The sequence below is a fragment of the Scomber japonicus genome, chromosome 3 (assembly GCF_027409825.1).
Source record: "Scomber japonicus isolate fScoJap1 chromosome 3, fScoJap1.pri, whole genome shotgun sequence".
NCBI classification, from domain to species: Eukaryota; Metazoa; Chordata; class Actinopteri; order Scombriformes; family Scombridae; genus Scomber; species Scomber japonicus.
The window spans coordinates 19,744,386-19,764,040 of NC_070580.1; the positions used below are offsets into that span (position 1 = coordinate 19,744,386).

Genomic DNA, 19,655 nt, shown 5'->3' on the forward strand with positions numbered 1-19,655 from the left:
TGGACAACTTTTAGCAGGAGGTCTGTTCACACCTCCTCCTCCATCTTGGACTCACACTGTGGACCAAGACGTCACTAATGGAGAAACGTTCCCTCCACCTCATGTTGGCTATGGGTGGATGCTGGATACAGAATCTATAAATGCATCTCTGGACCATTTCCAAGCCAAGGAGCAAATCCAGTCATCCAATGTTACCACTGATCATAGTGACAATGCCGAATCTCCAACTAGTCAACATCAGGGGGAAGAATTTAATGCAACATTGTCAACAGTGTTGCATCAGCATGACTGGTCTGATGATGACATCACAGACCTGTAGACTGTCCCTTATGTAGGAAGGCAGGCCTCAAATTATTTAGTCTACATGAACTGGCACAATCACGTTGTATAGACAAAAATTCTCTTGAAAATATTTGAAATTGCAAGTATCTTTTAAGGCGGGCTTGTGGTGACCTCATGTTGACTGGAAGGGACTAAATTACAAATATTCAACACGGGATCCTCTTGAGTAGTAGCCTGATAATCAGACTGAACTGCCATTTCACTTCATTTCTTTTAAATCCCTAAACAAACCCTTGGTGTGTCTAGGATATATTAATGTCTTCCTTGTGGTTTGACTTTCACTGGATGTTCTGTAGCTAATGCATGTATTTTCATCTGTATGAGTTTATTTCCAGTGAGCATTCACAATTAAAGTGTTTTACAGTGTTTTCTTCTATTTATTTGTTATTTGGGTAAGCAAGATAGACCAATGGGTCCCCATGTGAGTCCCCATGTGAGTCCAAACCTCTCACCTGTTTGCATCAGGTTAGTATAGAAACCTGAAGTCATGTGTGCATGTGTTTTAATTATCTTTGGTTATGTGTAGATGCTCTATTTGCCACTGTCCAACTGGATGTTTTCACTGAATGTATTGTTTGTTAATAAAATGTATTTATATGAATGATCTTTAACCTTGATGATGGCCATGTGCAGAAATTTTTCATTTGAGCATTTAAATTACTAGTTGAAGTTTTGTATTGCTATTTTATTTTAAAGAATTTGAGTTTTCAAAAGGCAAAGTCAGGAAAAAAATATCCTAATTTCTGGGATTCAAAAGAGTGTGAATAGTACTGAACAGGTGATTAAAACAAGACATCTCAGTGTTGGCAGTAGTAAAATCTAATCAGAAAGAGGAGGCGTACTGGAGCTGAATGACCTCACGTTGAATCGTTAGAGTCTGGACTCGTCAGCATTTGACCTCCACAATCAGGTGCTGTGATTGGCTGGTCAATTAAGTAGCATTCAACACTATATATGAGGAATACACACGGTAAAGTCTCGGCAACTGACCATACACTACTGTAACAGGAACACAAGTTTAACGTAATCATCAGCGTTGTAATGCCTTTGAAAACGCATGTGTTGTATTTCCTACTGACAGTGACTCTAAAACTCTGTAATGGGCGGACTACAGATACTGAGGCCTCCCTGCAAAGACGCAAAGAAACGGTCTCGGCTCATTCTCCTCATTTTGGGACAGTACGAGGCAATCTTTACATCAGAGGCGTGAAACATGAATCTACGACACCAACTCGAAACGGATTACTCACTTTAAAGTTTGATAATCAAAAACCGTCTACAGGTGAGTAACATATCCACTCAGGTAGATGAATAATGTATCGCTGGTTTGATACTATGTGCACGACGTGTGTTAGTGCTTATGATTTTGAATGTTGATTGATTTTGAAACATGCTACCACATTTGTATGAACGACGGTAGTAGTTTTCTATTTAATTAAAAAAGCCATGCCAAACTAATTCCGTTTTAACAGATCCACAAGAAAAAAAAGAAAGAAAAAAAAACTGCTCCCCCGTCTAATGCTAATGCAACATCTGCTTAATTTAATTTAATGTAATCATTACAGGCTCACCAAATTTATGTTAGCAGTACTTAAAAGATAGTTTGTTTGTTTTTTACCAACTGGTATATTAAAATCGGAAAAGGTGATGATCACACTTTTTAATGGGGGGTGGTGGAGCAACTGCAGTGTATTGTTGTATGTTAAGTGTTCCTAGTATTTTGTCCATGCCATTAGAGAACCCTCAGGATAATTTTCTTGTTGCCTGTTAGCAATTCAAGCTAATGTAGCTCAGTTAATCAGGGCTGCAGGCAACAAATGCATTTTTTCAGAGGCTTGGGTTATTTGACTTCTCAGAACTGTTTAATTTAAAAAAAAAAAGACAATGTGCAATTTCTGACAGCTAACGGACAAACAGCAACGTTTACATGCCTTTCTCTCTCTCTCTGTCTCTGTTACAAAGTGCTCTGCCTTGGACAGAAATGTGTATTATGTCACTAACATGCTCACAACTTATCATGTACAACAAATGATGAGAAACTCCCCACAATGGCCTTTTTAAGGTTGATTTTAGTATGCATTTAGGTTTTCTGTGAATACGTGAATTGAGTACAATGTTAATAATTTTTAATGTCATGGTGAATTGACTTTTCTCTTTTTTTCAGTGTTGCACAGTTCATTGGATGCAAAACTCAAGCGAATGGATCCATCAGTACACTGTGGCCACGACATGATGACCCTGAAGGTCAAACAGGACAGAGCTCTTCATTTTCTTGTGGATAGCGGTAGGTTCCATAAGAAGTGTGGAGTCTTGGCCAATGTGCGCACGATACCCGGCGAAAACTATACTTTCCTTTTTTATGTTTATGTAAACAGATGAAAGACCTCTTATTCCTCTGTCTCAAATGCCCTCTCACTGCGGCTTTTCTGTGAAGAGGTCCCGCAGAGATGTGTTCTATTCTGCACCTTACCAGGGCTGCGATGTTACCCAAAAGGTTAGGTTCATTTTGCATGACAATATCTCATGGATGTCAAAACGGTTGCTTAGCTTGCATGTATTGCTCTGAACAGTGAAATCTACATGTGTCAATATACTTCCCAAGGCTGAATTTCCATCCTGTTTCTTAACAGTGTCTTTAAAAAAACTTTTCCCTTTTCCCCCAGTAAAGTGTAGATGTGCAGCCTTCAACAGATTTATGCACTGAACATTTTTTCTCACCATCCTTTTGTACTTCAGGGTGGCAATTATGTACTACCTCTGCGTTTATTGGGGGCACCAATGACCATGTCTTGCCCAGATGTGTCACCTATAGCCTCCATTACCTGCTATCCATTTGGAATGGTGCTAAAGATTGGTGGTATTACAGCAAATGAGCTCAAAGTTAAAGGTAGCGATTTTATATTGGGAATTCATTGCATTTTAGAAAACCTTTTATTTGGGGGTCTATTTTCTCATTTGACAAATTGTTGCAGTGTCTGGCACTTGGAAGCCCCTTTCATCGGTCTGTGACAGTTGTGGAATTGCCGTTGAAGTGCTCTCTGAAGGACTGACACTCTATGCACCCTACCATGAAGGCGTGTGCATAGAAATGAAGGTATGGTGGGCCCTCTTGTGGTTATAACTGGAAGCTGAAATACACACATGCTTTTGACTTAATCAAGTTTGTTTACTTGCAGGGTGAGGAGTATTTACTTTCTCTTCTGTCGGCAGATGTTGAGCTCTTAGTCACATGCCCTTTATTACAAAGTGTTAAGCCTACCACAGCAACAACTTCACCAACAAAAGCAACAACTACGCCATCTAGTAGCAGTGGTCAGTTCCTGCAGTATCCTCTGTACCACCATTTCCCACTCTTGGAACAATACTCCATGTTTCCTGGGCCTTCTCCTCAAACCCAGAATCCTACTGCTCCCACAGACGCACCATCACCACAACAGCCACAGCTTCCTACTGCTGCAGGCTCTGACACTAAAAAACAAGAAGCGCCTGCAGCTCAGCACCCTCCATTCCAGTTCATGCCACAGTATTCACAGTTCCTTCAGCACCCCTTGTTTCCCAGACCTGTGCCACCAACACAGTCTACTGCTACTAGGACAACTGCTGCTCCCCCAGCCCAATTACTTCAGATGCCACAGTCTCTGCAGTATCCATTTTATTTTCCCCCACAACTCCCTATGGTACCTGGAATTTTCCATGCAACAACCCCTCCTCCTCCTGACGCTAGCACAGAGGTTTTGGTGACCATATCGGTCCCCACTGAGCATGATGGGAAGCCTAATTCTCCTAATCAGCCACATTTTGCAGTGGTCCCTCCATATTCTTTCTTGCCATTCCCAAGACGCCCAGTGCCTAAAGATGATCAACCCCAGACTGTTCAGGAGCCCAAACCACACATGTATCCCCAGCCCTATCAGTTCCCCATGATATACCCCCTTCCCAAGTATCCACCTCTAATACAAAATACTCAATCTCAAACTGTGGCTCCCTCCATCACCTCAGAAGTCACTGCAGCTATAAATCTACAGCCTGCTCTTAGAAAGGCATTTTACTACCCATACCCTTATATGTACACTCCTCAAGAGACTCCTATGACTGTATCTCCAGATCTTCCAACCAAGACTCCAACTCCTGCTTCAGCTGATCAGTATCAACGACGCACCATGCTCCCCTATTATCCTTTAGGAATGAGTGATGATTCCCAGAAACATCATAAACTTCCCTTCATGCCTTTTAATGAAGACGTGGTTAAATGGATGCCTTTATAGCATTTAGAGATTTCAAATGTGCATTTTCTTGAGAGAAAAATAAATGGCAACAAAATATGTAAGGTAACTTTCTGGATTTGTTTTTTGTTTTTTTTTAACGGTGGCTAAAGACATTCAGAGCTGTAGGTTGGATTCTAGGAACACTGAGGTGTCATGCTTTGTATTACAGTACAACACTACAGTATTTTCTTGATTGGCTGTTTGATTTCCAAAATTACAATAGTGAAAAATCCTTTATCACAATTCCCCAGAATATGTCTTCCAATTTCCTGTTTTTGTCTGACCAACAGTCCAAAACCCCAAAAAGTTTAGTTACTTAGTTTATTAAGATCCCCAAAAATAAATATTCTCATTCAAAAGGTTGGAAGCAGCTTTCAATATCTGCTTTAGAAAATTACTCGATTTGATAAAATAGCTGATTAATTTTCAGTCAATAATTACCTAATTAGGGGGACCTGAGGACATGGTGGGTTTTGGAAAAGAGCCTTAAAACCTCTGTTCAGGAGGGTTTAACTATGAAAACGTGTGGAACAAATTAAATGTATCATTATTGTACAGTTCAGGGATTAAAGTAAGAAGTGCCTGGAAAAGTTGTCCAGGTGGAAAACTGCTGTATGCCTGAAATTCATTTCAAGCTCTGGTCTTGAATACCCAGAAACAAACAATAAACTAACTTCTTCAAAGCTATGGAGAAAGAGGGAGGGAGGGCTCATTATTTTGAGCAAGTTTCTCATTACAGGATTTTTTTTTTTTTTTTTTTTTAATCACATTGGCGGAAATGGGCTTCGATACAAACCAAGAATTTGCCGAGAGAAAAAAAAAAACCTAAGGACATGACCCCAGCCTTCTCGATAGTCGCCACAGTCACTTTGAGTCTAAAACTGCAGTCCTAAATGCATAACCTTGCCATGAAGCTGTGCCTGGTTCACCTGCCTGCCTCACTGGGATGCTTATCGCTCTGCTGCTCAGCTGTTCTGACGTCGGCACGCTATTGACGTCACCGTGGGAGTGTTCCACCATCGGGAGAAATGAACGGTCATCAACACAATCCTCTCAGCGCCCATGTAAGTTCAAGCGAGCAAAAACACACATTTTGTGAGCTACTCTGTGAATGAAATGTGTTTCCATGTTGTGTTATCCGAGCCTGCACAGCGGGTTGGGGTTGATTAACGGTGTGTGTGCTGTCGCCGCTGCCACTCGGCGACGTGCCCTGTTTGCCTGAAGCTAGCCTAGCCAGCCTGCTAACTGACAGGCTGGGCGGCGAGTAAAGTAAGCGCCTGATTTACTACACAGGATAGTTTGGATGGGCGATGTTAAGTTTATTTACAGCTAAGTTAATAGGAAAATTGAATCATTGTTCATTTCGTATAGGCACAATAAGACAAGGTTTAACTTTGGAGGCAACACCCAGGCCTGATTCAATTATATTCTCCACAGCGGTCAGGCCAGGAAATGCAAAATGAATCGCACCACTTGACGTTACGTTGAGCTGAACAGCTTTGACTTTGTCCCCAATTAAGCGCTGGCTGTTATTACCATAAAGAGAGGACTCTCTTGGCTGATGCAAACTTACACCGTGGGAACTAATACGCCACATTTTAATCAAGACTCATAGGTGTGATTAAAGAGAGCCTGGTGGGAGGATGTGACAGATGGTCACCCAATACCTCCACTCCGACTTCACCTGGTGTGTTGGAGCTTTTTACACCTGAGGACCGTTTTATGATGGGTGCTGTAATATACTGCTGCCTCTCTGGAAAACGATGGAGTTGAATGGAGTCGACTATTTTTTTTTTTTAATTGAAGTTGGTCATGACAAAAATAGATGACACAATATGTAGATATCAGTAATGAGACCCATGGTACTTTATTACTCGATTGAAGATGCAAGTACGTTAAGAGAGATTGAGGGAAAATAATTTGCCTGTGAGGTTGATGGCTAAACATGTAACATTTAACTGTAATAGAACATTCATTAAAGTACATAATGGCTAGCTTATGTGTTAATATGACAACAACTATGTCCTGAAACATCACCCTCATGCCTCTTATCAAGTATTTCATATCCAGTATTTTGAATGTGTTAAAACAGGTGGAGAGGAGACTCATACAAAAAATAATTTCACAGTAATCTACTGGATTATACTCAAGTATTTGTCCCTCGTGTGTCACATTACAGGCCAGCATCTGATCAGTAATGTTTGGTTTGGCCAGTGAGCTTGGATGTTAAAAACAGAGATGCACCGACACCAATACTGATACGGGATATCGGTCCAATGCTGACTCAAATAGCTGGATTGGGTATCAGTGACAATGAGTCAGTTTGGTATTGGATACCATCATTCAGTAAATGTATGTATTTGTTGTACACAACTAGGAAAGCAACGTTTAAGTCAAGCCTGATGTTGTCTCAATCCCAGTCTCTTGCACACAGTGAGGCATACAGTTTATTAATTAAACACTGGTATCGGATCAATACTCGGTATAGGCTGATACCCAAAGCCCAGGTATCAGTATTGGCACTTTAAAGTCAGATCAGTGCATTTCTAGTTAAAAGCTCAAGAGCTGAGTCTGTTTATTAGCAGCTGTAGCACTGATTATTGTTTCCCCTTGTTCCATAACTTATTTTCAAAATATGGTCTGACATTTAGTACTGCACTGGAGGCCAGATTGGTTAATCATTCACACAACTAAAGATATTTAAAACAATATAAACTGGCCAGACAACAATTGTTAAATGGTTGTAGCCCTTTGAAAGCCACAGGGCCCATAATTTGAGAATAGACTCTTAACCTTTTATTTTCAAGGGTACCACACACACTTTTGTCTGCCATGATGCGTATTAAACCCTGAACACACAGGCGTCAGTGTTTATTGTAAAATAAATGAATTGTGCGTTGTAGTAAACCGTTTGTTACCAACTCGGCACACTTAACAGTTTGAGTCTGGGTTTAGGGGAGCTGGAATGAATACAACATATAGAGAATGACCCTAATATGTCTACACTAATACCACTTATAAACTCGCCCCGCACAGCAGCACCGGTGTGCACCGTAAAGTAAAATGAACAGCCTCTGGTGCACCACGATAGCTTTGACTGCTAGCTGCTGGTGGAGGAGCAGACAAGCCATCAAAACGGGACGCAAGGATGCATTAAGAGTGCATCTTCCACCACGGTTAGCGACACCCTGGAATAAAACTATAAACTACATTGACGTTTTCAGGAAATAGAGCTCGAAGTGGAGTGTTTGTAAAGGTCAGGCCTACGCTCGTTAGCTAGCGAGCTGCTAATTTCATCCTCTTCTTAACTCCTGCTAACGTAAAACCCGTTGGGCTCAGGCTATGTGCAGTAACTTAGCAACGGTACTAAGCAACCGTGCTCATCCATTTATTTGTGTATTAAATAATATTTACTGCAGTGACACGCCTTTTAGTTTAGTGTAACCGCCACTACAATTAACGCTAATGACACTCAGTGCACCTGTAACTTACTGTTTACTAATGTAGTCGGCTGGGTTTAGGGTGGAGAGCTCTCTAACGTCGGTGTGTTGTAATGAAAGTTTTGCACAAGAACAGACAGGAGCCTTCATGGGTACATTAGGTGCAGTAACTCAAGTGGTGGCGATGAGATCATCCCAGTGCACGTATGGCTGTCTGTGTCGGTGCTTACACGGAGGGCGTTGTTCATATGTAGACATCCGTCGTTTAAATGTCACGTTGATTGATTTTAGCTTAACTGCGTCTCTCTTAGAAAGCAGACTAACGGCTCATGCCCTGCAGATGTTCCCTAAGGGACTATTCAGCTAATAATTAACATAATGCAAGTAATTAAGCTGAAAGGCCTCAGAGGCCTGTGCTGTACAAATTTGAAACACGTGTTCCTATTTAAAGTCTTAAGGGGGGAAAAAGTGATTTCTTCTTGTTCCTTCAATTGAATGTTTGAGCTTCACTGTGCAGAATGATGCATGTGCAGAGGTTAAAGGCTGTTTTCACATTCATCTGCTGAAAGTGGAAAGTGCTCATTGAAAATCAAAGTTAAAGAAATGTACCCTAGCAGCATAATTTATTTTGAAAGCTGATCATGGTCTAATATTTAACTTACACAAGTGTGCTGTGAAAACTTGAAGCCTCCAGTGAACAGAAATTGTCCTTACAGTGAAGTAGGAGACATCTTGTATCCAACAGTCAAACCTTTTTAAATGAATAATAATTACATATTCATAGATTGTGGATTTTTGTTTAGTGAGGGAGAAGCAGGAGATGTAATTTTAAGAATTTGTAACTAGGTAATTGCACTTTTGTGGCTATCAGACACATTATTATTCAGAGTATTTTAAAACATGTCTGGACGGTATCTTTAAGTTTTAAAGCCACTGACTTGTACAAGCTTTATGTAAACTCTTTTTGACAAGACTGGACTCCGGTTTCAGAGAGTATGTGTCTTGTAACTTATCTGACATTCAAGGTGCCCTGAGGAGTTTTAACTGTTAACCTGCATGCTAGGGCTGGGCAATATATTAAAATGATATCAATATTGTGATATGAGATTAGATATCGTCTTAGATTTTGGATATTGTAATAATGCGATATACCATCAGAGTTGTCTTTTCCTGGTTTTAAATGCTGCATTACAGTAAAATCTGAAATGTTGGGTTGTACATTCAAAACAATCAGCAAAAAGGGTCTAAAAAGCTCCGTAGAGGTTCGGGACTGCAGGGCTGGATAGAGCTGCGAGCACTTTTGAAATGTTGGGACAGGAGATGCAGTTCCTGGAGAGGCTGAAACAGTACATGTCCTTATCAAAACATTGCCACTAGTAGTTAAACTCCACAGGGGACCTTAAAGGTACACTACTAAGGATTTGTCTGTTGGTGTTTGTAAACACACAGCATTCAAAGTTGGCCCGTCCTCCCTGGATTAGACAGAGAGCGAGAGAGCAAGCTGGTGGTCAAACGAGCTAATGAATGAAGAGAGCAAAAGCAGCGCTGGTGACAACAAAGCTGTGAACCGGATAAATAAATGGTAATTTTCTGATTATTTCACAGTGGTTTCAATCTAAAGCACAAATAAAGACAAACAACCCTGCAGGAAGGCACTGATTTGCCGGATTTTGTGTGACTGCAGAGTTTCATCCTGTCCGCTGTGGCCTCTCTGTGTGTGTGACCCTGTGTGCTGTTACTGGATGTGGGGGACTTCACACCCGCTGCCCAAAGATTGATGCCCAGAAATGTCCCAAAAACAGCAAAATAATAGGAAAATAAAGTCAGAGGATGTAGTCTCTGTAGATAAATACACCACTTATAGTGGGTCATAAGTGATGATAAAGAGGGAGTCCTTTTTATGAGTCTATACAGTGTTGTGTGTTTTGTTTTTAGGAAAATCCTGCGTAGTACACCTTTTTAACATTTGGCTACAGTTGACTTGTGTTCATGTGGCACCACTTTAACTTACGTGTATGAAAACTATCATAAAAGCGCCAACATTTCTAAGAAAGACGTCTGTGTGATTGAGAGTTTCAAAATGGCAGCGTCCCTTTGTAACAAACAGTTTCTAATTTCAGTTTTTTCTCTTTTTCTCTGCAGCACGTGATTTTTCTAAATGTCCACGGAAACAGCTGACTAAAGTTTAACAGCTATCCCACCAGACTTCCTTTTGGAAGAATTAACGAGAGGAAGTGTTGCAGGAAATTCACTTGGACTATTATTCCTTTTTCTATGTTAACGGACCCACACATCATTTGCTGATGACCACATCTGAAGGTACGTTTATCTGCTGATTTGAGTGTCGCTCTAAGCTAAATATAACATATCCTCATGATTTATAATACGGTTAGTATATGATTTTAACAGATTAAACTCATTTTCACCTGTATATTTATTTATGCAATAAAATGTTCCCTGCTGCAAGAAAACCTATTCACCCCAGTTTTTAGTAAATAATTGTAGCCGATATGAGAAGATGGCAAACTGTAACAGTGTTTGTAGGTCTGTGACGTAGCAGTAACACAAGAATACAAATTGCCTCCAGATTGAAATTGGACCCATTTCCTCAACACAAGTAAAAGCTTAAATGCTTCTAGACGTGCACTCTGTAGATGTCTGAGTGACCTCGATGCGCTGCTTGTTCAGAGAGTGACAGCAAACGTTGTTTGACCCACTTCAGAGAGAACACTTAGATCTGAGCCTGGAGGAGTCGGACGCCTTTGTATTTTCACTGCTGATGGAAGATATAGCTCCACGTCTAGTCTAACATTTACAGTGTTCAATGCTTAATGCACTGTGGCTCTGACTCTGTTTATGAACCGTGATTCAGTGGTCAGGATTTAGAGTCAAATAGCTGCTGTTTGACATTAAAGATCAGAGACCTCTGTAGGTGGATCTTAGTTTTTAGTTGTTTATGTAATTGTGTTATGTTTCAAGTCTACAGAGACGTCATCGTGGTTTGTTGTAAGGTCCCAAAAAATATGAATTTATTTTTGAGAGAATCCAGTTTAGAGTTACCGGTAGACAGTGTTCAGTATTTTATTATTATTATTATTATTATTATTATTATTATTATTGCAGGGCGAACAATGTTTCATGCAAATAATTAATGTTTTTGAGTACTGAGTGAAATGAGCGAGTGAACATTCAACAACTTAAAATTTGAATGGTCTTTTTGTTGAAGAATGCTAATCAGCAAACCTTGGTAGTGGAACTGTTATTTTATTATCAAACTATTATTCGCTGCCACCCATCCTTTAACAAAGTGCTTTCTTATCCAACACTGCAGCTCTAACAGCAGGACCAGCACATAATGAGTCAGTGTGTATCACTAATGGAGCATTTCATAGTGCTGTTGGTGCTCGATTGTGCTGCTGGCGTGTTAAGTGATACTTTGTAGCTTTGCTGACTCATGGAGTCATTTTAGTATAGAGTCAGACCCATCACTTGTAGGCTTTGGATACTTTCTTGAGTGCTTAGGAAACAACACCCTGTCTGGTTGCTCAACAACAGAAATGTGCTATTGAGAAATCTATAGTAGGCTACTTTAGCCTTTGTGAAAACCAGCAAGTGTACACTTGATGATGTACTGAAAAAGTCTGTATAGGTTTTGCGCAGTGACAGCTCCTTAGAGCGTTCATGTCACGTTCTGTTTCTGAGCGTTATCACTCCAACATTGAGTCTAGAGCTGATGCCAAATAAGCTCTTTCGACAGTTTCTTATTATCAGCATGTTTGTAATGGTCATCCATACATTACCATTTACCACTGGGTTGAATTATTTGACTCTTCTGACTGTGTGCGCCTTTTTTTAAAACCTCAAATACCCAGATTGCTTAAGTTCTCCTTACAGGACAAAACATGTTCTAATTTGATATTTTTCTGTATTTCTGCTTCATGTAGCCAGCCCTGAGTTGTGAGTCAGAAGAGGAGAGGCGGGGCTGATGGTAAGCGCTCTGTCACACTCTCTCACCTCTCATACTTTCTTTATTGCTGTCTTGTGACATTTTGATACACCAGAAGGCTTGAATGTATGCTGTCCTCTGAGAACCAGGGACTTGGTATGAACCTTTACATTACAGGATTTAGCCTTGTTATAAAATGAGATGCAAAGAGGAGACCACCAGGGATCACTGAACCCTCAATAGGTTAAGAATATATCTATCACTTGTCCATTTAGAATTTCATTTACATTTTTTTCACACTCTGTAGTCTCTTTGTTAGTATCATACAAGCACTCTCAATTGTGTTTATTTATAAATTTCCATAATGAATACTTTCTGAAATGTCAACAATAATGAGGGGTTTTATACAACTGGGCTTGAAGGCTCAGAAATATACAATGAAAAATGTCAATACGGAACCAACCAGTAACATGAACTCTAAATGAATCTTGGAGCATTTCAGAAACTGTTCTCAAATCCTTATTTACTTTGTAGACTGTTTTTTTTTTTGTATTGGTGGTTTGGCGCTGTAAGACATGCCACATGAAAATATCAAACTTTCCTCAGTGATGGATTGTTTGCAAAAAGTTGATTGGACAAAATTAAAAAGAAGTTATATTGAACAGCAAAAATGTGGTCATGTCTGTGTCAACCCAGTTTAGTTTGCTTTCTGTTTTATATTCTGCTGCTGCTTATTTTGTTCATTACTCGCTGCTGCATGTCATAATTCATTTTATTTTCCTTTTGTGGTAGATAAGCATGACATTGAGCAAAGCCACAGATGCATGTCCACTCAAAAGGCCCAACTGAGCGCCATCCCCTCTGCTTCCTGGCTTTCAACCAGCCTCTCAGAGGGGGGGGTGTTGAAGGGGCGTAGCTAGTCCCCTGCACCCCCAAGTAGAACCTCACTGTGAAACTGGAGGTCTCTGATGGATCAGGGTAGTAGTGAGCAGAGTCCAGAGGAGCCGGACACAGGAGGCCGAGCGGAGACGGAGGTTGGCAGGAGGGCATCGGAGTCAGAGCACGGCTTGTCCAAAATCACACATAATGCCCTGGAGAACATGGGAGCGTTAGGCCATGGCCTAAAGCAGTTCTTCCAGCCACAGCGCCGACGCTCCTCCGTTTCCCCACATGACTCCGCCTTGTCCTGCACAGGCGCCCCTCCCTCCGAACCCACAGATGTAGGGTCAGAAGTAGGGGACGCTCCTGCCTCCTCGGCTCTCTCTTTGGATTCTGACAACCCTGCTGCTTCCGCCCCTCCCGCAGCTCTGAGCCGCGTTTTGCAGCAGATCCGAGGTGCTCCACCGATGATGAAGCGAGGCACCAGCCTGCAGAGCCGCCGCAGCAAGGCGGGGGTAGCTGGGGATCCTCCCCAGAAAGGTAGCCCCCAGATCCACCGGCGCAGCACCCATGAGGCCCTGCTGCAGGCTGGACGCCCGCGCTCCTCCTCAACCACAGACACACCAACCAGCCCTGCTCTGGCGGACATGCTCCTAACCTCTGGTTACCACTCCACTGAGGAGCCTGACAGGGTAAGTCCAATTAGGTGGTCTTTCACGCAGTGAGCTTTGTTCTGTGAGCAACAAGGTCTTCCATGAAGACAAGTTCTGCCAAAGTTTCTACAGTTTCAGTTATTTGACATGACAGACTTTTGTATTTGAGTTTTTCCCTCATTTTGTCCACTGAGTTGAAGCGGGGCTTGGAAAAAGCTGATGTGACTTATTTTTGTGCACCAATCAGAATTTTAATCAATATGTCATTATAGTTGTGAGGATGTTTTCTTACACTGTCAGTCAAATCTGATCACACTACACCCACACAGCCAGGATGAGTTTTAGAGTCTCTATAAATAACAATTATGGATATGCTCTATTTTCTCAACTATGGTTGTTGCATAATTAGTAATGAACAAGCTAAATATTTGAGATTTGAAACCATGTTTTCTGGAGCTTTAATGTTGTTCTTAAAGAGTATGATTTATGCTTCTTCTGAAATGAATTTCTGAAACTCTCTAATCCGGCATTCTTAGAAGGTATGCTTTAGGGCAACATTCAGATTCAAACTGTAGTAAACAGACAGCATGCACTCATGAGGAAACAAATGCTTTGTGTTTGTCAGCATCCCCGCAGCTTTTTAGCCGTAAAAACAAAAGATAAAACGGACTCATGCTGTAATATCTGTGCAAGAATGTCAAAACTAACTGAACAGAGCTATTGTGATAAAAGGCTGTTAATGGTTTATGTGGATGAACGGGTAGAAGGGTAGAAGAGCTGTCAGCTGCGCAAGGTCAGAGATTTGCCTTTGAGTGGTTGGTCACTATGTGCCTTTAAGCCTTTCTAAATTTAGCTTTTGCTGTCTCTGAGTGTACTTAATGTCAGAAGACTTGCAGGGCTAAATAAATTGAAACTTGTAGGATGACTTTGTTGTTTTTTCTTACTGATTGTTCATGATGATCTGAAAATAACATCTTCAGTGTTATTACCAATGAAATTGTAAAATAGGGAAGGGCTTACATGCCTTTGTCATCAGAGATCACTAAAATGATAGAGACTCTTGGGCTTTGTTAAAGGGCAGTTACAGTATTATGTTTCCTGTTGTTTTTATGTTATTTACAATACCAGTCCAAAGTTTGGATACACCTTCTCATTCTCTTGAATGAAAAAGAGTGTCCAGATTTTTGACTGGTACCGTATAGTCTTATGATGTTGACATGATCAAAGCTCCAAAACACAACGTGAACATAATGGAGAAAGACTCCCTGAAAGTCAAAATTCCAGCCTTCAACCTGTCTTGAATGCTCTTGCAATTCAGTGTAGGCTGAAATGAAGTTTATCAACAGTCGCATATAAAATGTGAACATTGCTGCTTCCTGTTCCAGTTCCTCTTAGAAAACCTTTTATGACCTGTTATTTATAATCAACAATGCTCAGCTGATGTCCATTTATGACTCCTCAGAAGCAGATACCGGGATGTACATCCTTTGGTCAGTGAAGAATATTGTCCATAAAACACTTGTCCCTTTTAAACAAATAAAGATTAAACAATACATTATCCAAGAACCTGTTTGGTATGTACAGATGTAATATCACTTTTACTTCATCCAGTGAGTGTATAACTGAAAAATATGTGACAGTGCGTCTAAACCGGTATTTCTCTCACGTTTTAAAGTTGACTTCTATTGACTTCTTTCAACAGCTGGATCGTTATGATGGATCAGGACCTGCAGTGTCACCCAATGCCGTTTCCTACAGTGCAGATGGATATGATGTAGTCGACAGTACCCCAGACCCCCAGCGAACTAAGCAGGCCATTGCTCAACTACAACAGAAGATCCTCAAGCTCACAGAACAAATAAAAATTGAACAAACTGCACGTGATGACAATGTAGCCGAATACCTGAAACTGGCTAATAATGCAGACAAACAGCAGAGTACACGCATCAAACAAGTGTTTGAGAAGAAAAACCAAAAGTCCGCTCAGACTATCCAGCAACTGCAGAGAAAGCTGGAGCACTACCACCGGAAGCTCCGTGAGGTGGAGCACAATGGCATCCCTCGCCAGCCCAAAGATGTTTTCCGAGACATGCACCAGGGGCTGAAAGACGTTGGAGCCAAGGTGTGTGCTTCACTAGTGATTTACGTGTTCTTTTGTTGCCAAAATGCTCCTTTTATGAATTATTTAAAATGATTTATGTCATTTTATTGACAAAAGATTACATGTTTTATATCTCTTTAAACAAATATGTTTAAACTAGGTCATCTACATTAGTAGACTGATAAATGGACAACTTAGAAGTTAATAGACCAATCTCATGAAAAACATTTGACTTGCCAAACACAGCTGTTAAAACATGTTAATAGCTGCATTTCATTTAGGTTTGCCAGTAAGGTGTGTGCTGACTCACTGGCATGGTTTGCTGTCTCATGTAATTGGAGCAGAGTCAAAATGTCTGCTATGAGTTTATAGCAGTATTATATCAGAGGTGGCTGTCTAACCTAAAAGCAGAAGTCTGAATTAGTTCCTCAGTTGTTCCAGTCAAAGGGTCAGTTCACCAAGACTGAACAAAATGTTTTTTCCCACTTTCTCCCAGTGGTATGTAGTTGTGCAAATTATTTTATTTTATTTATATTAGATGTTCACTTCTGTCACTTATACAATGGAAATTAATAATAATTATTGGATAATGCTGCTCAAAACATTCCATAAATGAGACAGACTTTTCTGTGATTTTTGGATAACATTGATTCTGGAGGAAAAGTTTCTCATCTCTGCTATGGTGACAAAAGTCTGGTTTTACTGTGTTTCCACCACTGTACAGTGGAGGCAGCAGAAGTCAAGTATGGCCGTACAGAACTTCCAGGTGATTGGATATTTATTTTTATTTAATAATTAAGTGAAGTGACACTAATCTTTTGAAATGTTGTTTATATTTTTTTATTTAGCATCTGTGCTTGGCTTTGTGGTGGGCATGCTTAAAGCCATAGACATAATAGTTGTAGGTTAGTAGTGCTAAATGTTATTGGCAGCACAATGGTCACACTGGTGTTTTGGTAAAAGCTTACAGAGGTAGAGCTCATTAAAAATGAGTTTTCCATGTCCCAGGCATACATCATGAACCTTTAGTACAGCGTAATACACAACATCATATTTTATTGAGTGTTCAAATAACAACACAAACAAATAGCTTCCAACAATAGTTTTAGTTGTTTATCCTTTTGGTAGTGACAGCATTTTATTTTACAATGCAGTGTGTCCATTCTGTGCTTTTCATTTTCAAACCTTCATATTGAGAGAAAACACACACACACACACACACACACACACACACACACACACACACTATACTAGACATTTCTGCCTACAGAGAAAACCTCTATTGTGCACCTATTTATTGTGATGAAACCAGATGTCGCATAGCAACTTGACACAGGCTGTATTGTCATTACAGGTGACAGGTGGCCTTTCCAGCTTCTCTCAAGCTACTCATTCTGCAGCTGGAGCTGTGGTGTCCAAGCCGAGAGAAATAGCTTCCCTCATCCGTAACAAGTTTGGCAGCGCTGATAACATTGCAGCCCTGAAAGACTCTCTGGATGAAACCCAGGGAGATGAAGGCGTTGGCCCTGGGGGAACGAGGACCCTTGGGACAGGACAGTTGCAGTCCAGCCCAAAGTTTGGCAGTGATGATGACTGTTCTAGTGCTACGTCTGGCTCTGCAGGAGCCAACAGCACCACTGGAGCCCCTGGAGGTCCCCCTAGCTCTAGGGGCAATACCCTTGATAATGTCCAGGCCTCAGGCTTTGATGCTATACTCCATGAGATACAAGAACTGCGGGATAACCAAGGTCGACTTGAGGAGTCATTTGAAAACTTGAAAACCCATTATCAGCGGGACTATACAATGATCATTGAGGCCCTACAAGAGGAACGATACAGGTAGCGTAGGTCTTTACAGTGTAGTACAGAAGGTCTGCATGATAGACAGAAAATGCTCGGTTTGTGATGTACTTTTGTCACTATTTGCAGGTGTGAACGTTTAGAAGAACAACTGAATGACTTGACGGAGCTGCACCAGAATGAAATTCTGAACTTGAAACAGGAACTAGCCAGCATGGAGGAGAAGATTGCTTATCAGTCTTATGAAAGAGCGAGGGATATTCAAGTAAGCTTCACCAGAATTTCCACAATGTTTCTGCTTTTTTATCAGAGCCATTTCACTGACAGTTTTCACTCTGACCTGCAGGAGGCGCTGGAGGCATGCCAGACACGTATCTCCAAGATGGAGCTGCAGCAGCAGCAGCAGCAGGTGGTGCAGCTCGAAGGTTTGGAGAATGCCACAGCGCGGACACTTCTTGGAAAACTTATCAATGTGCTGCTAGCTGTCATGGCGGTCCTTTTGGTGTTTGTGTCCACAGTGGCTAACTGTGTCGTCCCCTTGATGAAAACACGCAGCCGCACATTTTCTACGCTACTCCTAGTAATCCTCCTCGCCTTCCTCTGGAGGCACTGGGATGCTGTTTCAGAGTATCTGCATCGCTTTCTCCTGCACCCCAGATGACCGGCTTGGAGAGGCTTATTTAAATGATGAAGGAGCAGAGGGTTTGGGGCTGATGTGTAAGCTGAAGACATTGACCCATACAGGGAGTTGAATCTCAATAATCCTACCTTTTCTTCCTGTTAGGCAGCTTTTCAAAACACTCGGGGGGATTGCATCAGAGGTTTGTCACCTCATCCCTTTCTGGAGTGTGTTTTGAAAAGAATAACATGGAGAATAAAGGTGGGATGTCTGGTATTGACTTGCTATCATTGGTGCAATTGTGGCACATGCACACACTAAGGGTGAATGGGGGTATAGTTGAAGGAGGCGCTGAGAGAACTGCACACTTGATTTCTCTCTTCTGAGTGAATTTGTTTACATGTGGAAAACTTAACATTGTTTCTCCACTGAAGAATTCAGAGTTTTATTACTTTTGAGCTGATTAAAGTGGTATTGTTTTGAAGTCACTTCTATTTTTAATACAGCTAAATGATGGCTTTTTATTTCTTAATTGTAATGAGCTGACAGTTATCTGTTGATTCAGTTTTCCACATTCTGATCTTTGTTTTTCTAAGTTCTTTCTCTGGCTTTTATCAGTCTGCTACAGTATTTCTTTCCCCTTTACCTGCTCCTCTCAGCTTTAAGCTTGTGTGATCAATTCTTCCTCTTCCTGCTCACTGATCTCTGAAGAATGGGGTGCTTGCACATCAGCTACATTGCTGTGGAATCAGACTTGTCACTGGATCAAATAGCGGTGGGTTCTTGACTTGTTTCCTTTGGATGTGTGAAGTCAATAACACTGGTTCTGCCACAACCATGATATTAATATCAAGAACCTTTTGTTTGGAGCTGTGACCCTGCCCTCTTGGCCAACTGGATCCTACTATCCTAGTGGATTCTTCACTGCAGAAGAATAATCTGTGAACTGAATTAACATACTTGAAGAGCGGTTAAAGTGCTCAAAGACTCAGTGCTTCCGTACTGTTCTATCAGTGACAATGAAATAGTAATACTTTTTAGTTGTTTTTTTTTATTTTTTAAAGACAAATAAATTTGCTGTTTTAAAAGGTGAAATTGAAAGTGTAACTTGTATTTGTCACAAATGTCATTAAGTCACAAATTGTATGTTGAAATTGAGTAGAAAGAGAACTGCATGGTAAAATGTCACCAGTGTTTTCAGAGGCTCCGTGATGAAACAAAGTGGGGAAAGGGTTCTTTGATGTGGAAAAAAAAAAAAAAAACTTTGACTACCAGCAAACCCAGATAAATCACAGTACCAAAAACATCCTCTAATGAATCAAAATGAAGGCAGAGTCCACTGACTTGACGACAGTAGTTTTTGATGCAACCATTTCACCAGTCTTGTGTATTGTGGGTAACAAATTAGTGGTTTAAATTTCTGTTAGAAAATAATTCTGTACACAATTCTGCAAACCAGATTAACCTCACCTCAAACAGCAAATGCCTAGTCACAAAGACGGGTCAGTTTCACCCACCATTAATGCCCAGATTGGAGACTGTCCCATCTGCTGTTCGTCCCAAAATAAAAACCCCATCAACATCTGCCAGCATGTCATCTGTTAATGTAG

The 19,655-nt window shown here is 40.9% G+C and overlaps 1 protein-coding gene across 2 annotated transcripts; it reads left to right on the forward strand.

Moving 5' to 3' along the window:
- The first annotated feature begins 5,621 nt into the window (after nt 1–5,621).
- Nucleotides 5,622–19,111, forward strand: tmcc1b (transmembrane and coiled-coil domain family 1b). Of its 2 annotated transcripts, XM_053316642.1 has the most exons (8): nt 5,622–5,671; nt 10,190–10,366; nt 11,992–12,035; nt 12,786–13,564; nt 15,228–15,647; nt 16,981–17,465; nt 17,556–17,691; nt 17,773–19,111. In XM_053316642.1, exons 4-8 carry the CDS (start codon nt 12,962–12,964, stop codon nt 18,085–18,087), a joined length of 1,959 nt encoding a protein of 652 aa, XP_053172617.1. In that variant the 5' UTR covers nt 5,622–5,671; nt 10,190–10,366; nt 11,992–12,035; nt 12,786–12,961; the 3' UTR covers nt 18,088–19,111. The 2 variants fall into 2 exon arrangements, with proteins under 2 accessions (XP_053172617.1, XP_053172618.1); XM_053316643.1 differs by lacking the exons at nt 5,622–5,671; nt 10,190–10,366; nt 11,992–12,035 and having other exon boundaries at nt 12,454–13,564.
- The last annotated feature ends 544 nt before the right edge of the window (nt 19,112–19,655 follow it).

Coding starts and splice junctions, on each gene's coding strand:
- tmcc1b (XM_053316642.1), top strand. CDS start 12,962: ATGGATCAGGGTAGTAGTGAGCAGAGTCCAGAGGAGCCGGACACAGGA. Junction 13,565..15,227: donor CCACTGAGGAGCCTGACAGG/GTAAGTCCAATT, acceptor TTCTTTCAACAG/CTGGATCGTTATGATGGATC. Junction 17,466..17,555: donor CTACAAGAGGAACGATACAG/GTAGCGTAGGTC, acceptor CACTATTTGCAG/GTGTGAACGTTTAGAAGAAC.